Source organism: Crocodylus porosus, unplaced genomic scaffold (assembly GCF_001723895.1).
Source record: "Crocodylus porosus isolate Cpor-Errol unplaced genomic scaffold, CroPor_comp1, whole genome shotgun sequence".
Lineage (NCBI taxonomy): Eukaryota > Metazoa > Chordata > Crocodylia > Crocodylidae > Crocodylus > Crocodylus porosus.
The window spans coordinates 25500607-25506382 of NW_017728915.1; the positions used below are offsets into that span (position 1 = coordinate 25500607).

The window sequence follows — 5776 nt, forward strand, 5'->3', positions numbered from 1 at the left end:
ACTGTACAACTCCCCTTGTCCCCTGCTGGTGTGGTCATGGAGGCAGCAAGCTTCCCAGGTCCTCTCTGGCTCTGTTTCTTGCCCCAGAGATCCTGACTGCTGTGACAGCAGTAGGTGTGATGAGGAAATGGTGGCCAGGTGGGAGCCCATGGGCTGCACATTAACTACTCATGGGCCATGTGCAGCCTCTGGGCCACTTTATGCAATGCTTTATGCTTTGTTGCTTAAAGAATCTGAAAGTCTGAGACTGTCACTTCTGGTGGGATATATTCTTTAAAAAAAAGAAAAGGTTTGCCTGAATAACTTCCATGTAGCACCCAGGTTTGCTGTCCTTGCTGGCTACCCATGTCACAGATGAGGGGAACCTTGCATATTTGGAGAAATTTAGGCCGACAGTAATGTTTTGTTTTCCCACCCTACTGTCTTAAAAATGGGGGGTAGCCTAGTGCATTGGTGGTGCTGACAAAAAATTAATGAAAAATAAGTTGTGAGCCTCTGTGTATTCACTATTGCTAACATCCCCCCCCCCCCCATGAAGAAACACTTGAAACAGGATCATGTCTTGTCCCTGGTGGGCCATTTCAAAGGGACAGTTTTGGGTGCTGGCCTGTATCAGAGGCTCACAATGCATTTGGCACACTAGCCACACTTTGGGAACCTCTGGTAACTGTTTAAAAAATACTAATGGGCTGCATTTGATGCATGGGCAATGCTTTGGGAACCCTTGTTCTAAAGAAGCAGCTGCAGTCAAATGGGAGAGTGACTCTAAAGCTGCAAAATCATGGATCGTGTCAGCCAGTCGCACTTTTGATGTAGCCCATTCAGTATTTTATGCAGCTAAGGGGTCCAACTGCAGCACAGAGGATGTTCCTTTGGGACATTATGGCTTCTTACTATCCTTAAGTGAACAGTCTATTTTTATACTTCTCAGGCCAAGTCCCGGGGCGTTGAAAATGCTAGGGAACGAATGTTCACTGGGGAGAAGATCAACTTCACTGAGGTAAGGCTATTTCTGTCATGACTCTGTCCTCACAGTTATGCATATTTGTGCTGGGTGGGGGAGGGGTCTAAAATATAGTTGTGGTGCCCTGAACTAATGAACATGAGGCTACTATTCGTTTCAGTGCTTACTGTACATACATACTTTAGGGAGGAGGCACGAACAAGCTATGATGATTAATAGGCGTTGAAGGGACACCTTTGCAACATACTGGGTCCCAACCTGGCACAAGCATGGGGAACTGGACTAGGAGTTGCTCCCACAGTCCCTTCAAGAACTGATGCAGTGTGGGGAAACAAGTGTTTTCCTTTTTTGTTCTTGTGGTGGGAAGGAGACTGAATTGCCCATTTGCAAATCTCATATGGGAATGATTGCAGGACTAGTCTTAAGCAGAAGCAAACCACAGGCCTAGCAGACTGCATGCAAGATATTCTATAGGAGCTGACACCTGTAGCTCTTATCAGCGCGCAGTATTTATCAGTGGAGGTTGGTTGTAAACGCAGAAATCAGTACTACTTAGATAAGAACATGAGCATCTTCCCCTTTTTCTAGTCTAAACACCAGCATTACGTTTTTAGAATGCATGCTGTCCAAATTTGGTGTGGGTCTTGAAGACTGCAGAAGGCAGGACAGGCTGGCACCTTGGAGACTAACTGGTTGAGAGGCATAAACTTTGTAGGCAATAGCCTGTTTCATCATACCATCCAAAGTATGATGTTGTCTATGAAAACTTATGCCTTTCTGAACTAGTTAGTCTCTAAAATGCCACCTTGCCCCACCTTCTGCGTGACTTCAGACTAACACAGCTTTGTGTAAGATTTAGTCTAGGTGGTGTAAAAAAATGCACGTAGCTGCTTATTTTGTTGGCTTTTCTTCTTTCTTTCCTTTTGCTAAAAAAAAAAAAAAAGGGAAACAATTAATTCTAGCAGAAAGAGTTCAAAAGCATGGAAGAACTATGAAATAGTAGTCCTTTCATGCTTTTGAACTTTTCTGCTAGAACTAATTGTTTCCCTTAGGTTTTTTGTTCACACAAACTGAGCTTTTGCACTAGCACTGTTTGCTCTGAGTAGCTCAGCAGTTGCTGGAGTATTTGCAGAGGTTGTCCAATATGCAGGGTTAGAAAGGCAGTTCCTTTTCCTTTTGTATTACTTGTTTTCACTTTATAGACGCAACTGACCCAGCCTTAGCCAGTGTATAGGAGGTCAGGGAAGAGAACAGGGTAAAAGTAAAATAAATCCTTAACTGGAGACAAAACTGTCCTCTGCCTTTTTGAGAGCAAGCAATTAAAGCCTCAAAAGTGAAACTCCTGATTTTTAAATTTATGTCTAGCTATTTCCACCAAAAAATGTGCCTGCCGCTCAGCTATAGCTGTGTAATTGCCTCTGTACAGACATTGATTTTCAAAACATTGAAACGTATACCTTAAGGCAATTGAAATCTTCCAATTCTGAACTCCCATTCCGGACTCAGCTCTCCAGACAGTTGATGAAGCAAAAGCAAGCTTCTGTGGGACAGAGCAGTGAAGCCTGTTGAAGCCTGAGAAACAGGAAGCAATTCGGGGAAAAGATCCCTGGTCCTAGTTCAGGCAGGAATTGCTGTCTCCTCCTTTGGAACTACAGGTTTCTTGCAGAGTAACTCTTCAGCCCTCCCCACTGTCACCCAGGTGTGAATGTCCTATTTCTCAGGAGTGAGTTGACTTGGCAGGACAGTACTCTGTCCCACAGTCCTGCGGAGCTCCTGCTTTATCAGCTGCCTGGAGAGCTGAGTCAGGGTTGGGTTTCAGATTCGGTCTTTTCCAATATAAGCATGAAGAGTGTGGTCTGTTGCAGAACACTCCCTTGGGGTTGCCGTCACTTCCCTGTCTGGGAACAAACGTATCTGTCAAGGTAATTGTTTAATCAGAAAATGACACTGAGATGTTTAAAAGTAGTTTAAGCTGCGACATGCTCAGTCCCCACAGTTCACTCCCTATTTCAGTGCTGCTAATGCGAAAGAAATAGCATTAAAAAAGTTGCTTTCTGCCTTGGGCTCTTGTATATATTGAGCAGAACTATGGCAGAAGGCTTCTTTAGAACTAAACCTATATATTAAATTTGCATGCTATCAGGCCATACAGAATATCTTATCAAATGAAGAATTTATTATAAAATGGAAATAGCGTCATGAACTAACACAGATATTGTCAAACATTGATAGGCTCTCAGCTCATACTGGTTTGGGTTTTTCCCCCCCCCTAGAAGGTAGTTGGTAGTTTTGAAATCTTCTACCCAAGGGTGCAAACGTGCTGATAAACTAGATGGTGGGTAGTGTCTGCTTGATCCTTCTATGTGTACCTCTGTCTATCTGTGTGGCATGCCATTCTGGTGGTATGCCCAACTAGGGAATAATCCTTTCCTTCACCCCCAATTTAGAAACAGAGAATGTCTTCATAATTTAGTTCAGGAAGTTCTGGTCTCCTGAGCCACAAGGTGCAGCACAGTTGGTTTGTATTGCACACTTGGTGGCTAACTCATAACATTTGGCGGTTCATATCTTCCTTGTCTTTATCCTACAATGCTGTTCATTGTAGTAGGGAGTAGCGAGGCATACCAGACTTGTTCTGTTTGTTAATTACTGCTAGCTGTAGCTTTTCGACCCTAGATTAGAGCAGCAGTAGCCTCTAACAATCCATGGACTCCCACTGTACGTGGCAAGGGCCATGTTTTAGCACCTGACTTTCATATATTAGTCGGAAGTTAGGGAGTTGGTGTGCCTCTGAGAACAGAACTTGTCTGTAGTTCAGGGTGGATAAAAATCAGCAATTAAAACAGATTTTTAAATTTTAATTTGATTTTTTTTGTTAAGATGCTTTAAAAAATAAAGCTATAAAGATGGTTTGAATTTAAGATATGTTTAAGCTCAAAGATACCATCATGGAATAGGGATTATAACTTCTAATTATATACTATGAGACAATACATTCATGTAACCTTTTTAGAAGTTTTAGAAATGGGTCACAACAGGCCGTGGACTATATTAGGGGCCCCATCTTATGAGGTTCTTAGAGGCTTCTCTATAGATTACTGAAGATTAAAGAAAACCACTCTACTCAATGAGACTCAGTCTAAATGAACCCATTAAGCATCTCTGTGATGCTTAGTTTCAGATCTCAAACTGTGGATTGGTGTCTCTAGAGATCATAGGCAGACAAGGTTCTTTGGGTAGATGTGATATATTTTATTAGACTGACTAATAGCTGGAAAAAATGCTTTTTGCAAGCTTTCGGGCACAAACACCCTTCTTTAGGCATAGGGAGAATTTGTTGTCTCCAGAGAGAACATCCTTGTTAAAGGCAGCATATGGAGATGAGAGATAAGACCTGATTACCTACCCATCACCCTTACTATTGTACTGCAAGTTTGTGTACACACAAAGCCCTTAGCATTTTCTAGAAGTGCAGCGTTTCAAGAAGAATAAAGGCTATCAAACAACAAGACCGCATTTTTTTTTTTTTTTTTGTAGAAAGGAATGATTAAATCAAGGCTTCGTGACCAGTGATCTAAATCATGATTTAAATTGATATGATTTAAATCAAATCTACCATGCCATACCTTAATACAGTGGTTCTCAATTTTTTTTGTACCAGGACCCACTTGTAAAAATCAGTGGCCAGTCCTAGCTCAGGACCCCTCGCTCCTGATCCTCTGCTCCCCGTGCCCAGGCTCCAGCCCCTCAGTGCATGGGGCAGGGAAAGCCCCAAGCAGTCCCTTGCAGACTTTCACTTGCAGGTTGGCAAAGTTCCAAGTCACAGTTTTTCATGTTTTTCTTTTTTAAAGGAGACTCTATCTTTAAAGTTTGTTCATCTATTTTTAAAGTTTGTTTGCAACCCTTTCATATAGTCTTGCGACCCACTTCTGGGTTGAGAAATGCTGGCTTAATATGTTAACACTGCATCTGGGTATTAACTATGTGAGCATTCGCAGAGCAATTTTATTGAGAGTAGTAGTATAGAATAGTACACTTATCACATCCTTTCCTATGACATGGCTTCTATTAATATGTGCTTATCTACCTATTCCAGAGTAGTTATTGATAAACTGCTGAAGAACGTTCACTCCCTTAAGTATAATATCTTGAGTTGATTATAGAATCAGCCCTAATTGTTCTTTTGTTGCATAACTTTCACCTACTGAGCTCAAAGTTGCTGTACCTCCTCGAATGTTGAAAAGCGGTTGTAATGCATCTTACATTTCACAAGATCTTGGACTTCAGTTACACATTTTATTTCATTATATTTCACTACAATCCATTATTGGCCTACTGGACAGGTTGCACACCTCCATAGAATGCTTTTTAGACCATGTTTCACTGATTCTTACAAATTGAGTCAGGTGGTTGGATGTCATAATACTAGCTATGTTGGGAATATGGAGAGATGCAGTCTACTGTTAACAGAAGTCTTTCACTTTAAGAACCTAAGAGATCCTTAGATAGTGTTAAGGGCACTAACGCCTGCCTACACTGCTGCCTTTTGGATGTGGTGGTTTATACATCTACACTGCAGAATTGCTTCTGTTAACATTTTTGTATATCGACAATGCTTTCTTATTTCAGAACCGGGCTGTGCTTCATATTGCCCTGAGGAATCGTTCCAATGTTCCAATATTAGTTGATGGCAAGGATGTCACTCCAGAAGTGAACAAGGTGTTGGACAAGATGAAACACTTTTGTCAGGTATCAAGCACCAGAGTTAATTTGTTTCAACACTTCTACTTGTATAACTCTGCTCTGTTGCCT

At 41.7% G+C, this 5776-nt stretch overlaps 1 protein-coding gene across 1 annotated transcript in view; it reads left to right on the forward strand.

Moving 5' to 3' along the window:
- GPI (glucose-6-phosphate isomerase) overlaps positions 1 to 5776 on the forward strand; it is a 29485-nt gene that overhangs the window by 5464 nt on the left and 18245 nt on the right. The window contains exons 3-4 of the mRNA XM_019535865.1: positions 932 to 1000; positions 5594 to 5713. Coding sequence (XP_019391410.1) covers positions 932 to 1000; positions 5594 to 5713 — 189 coding nt within the window. The remainder of the gene's footprint in view (positions 1 to 931; positions 1001 to 5593; positions 5714 to 5776) is intronic.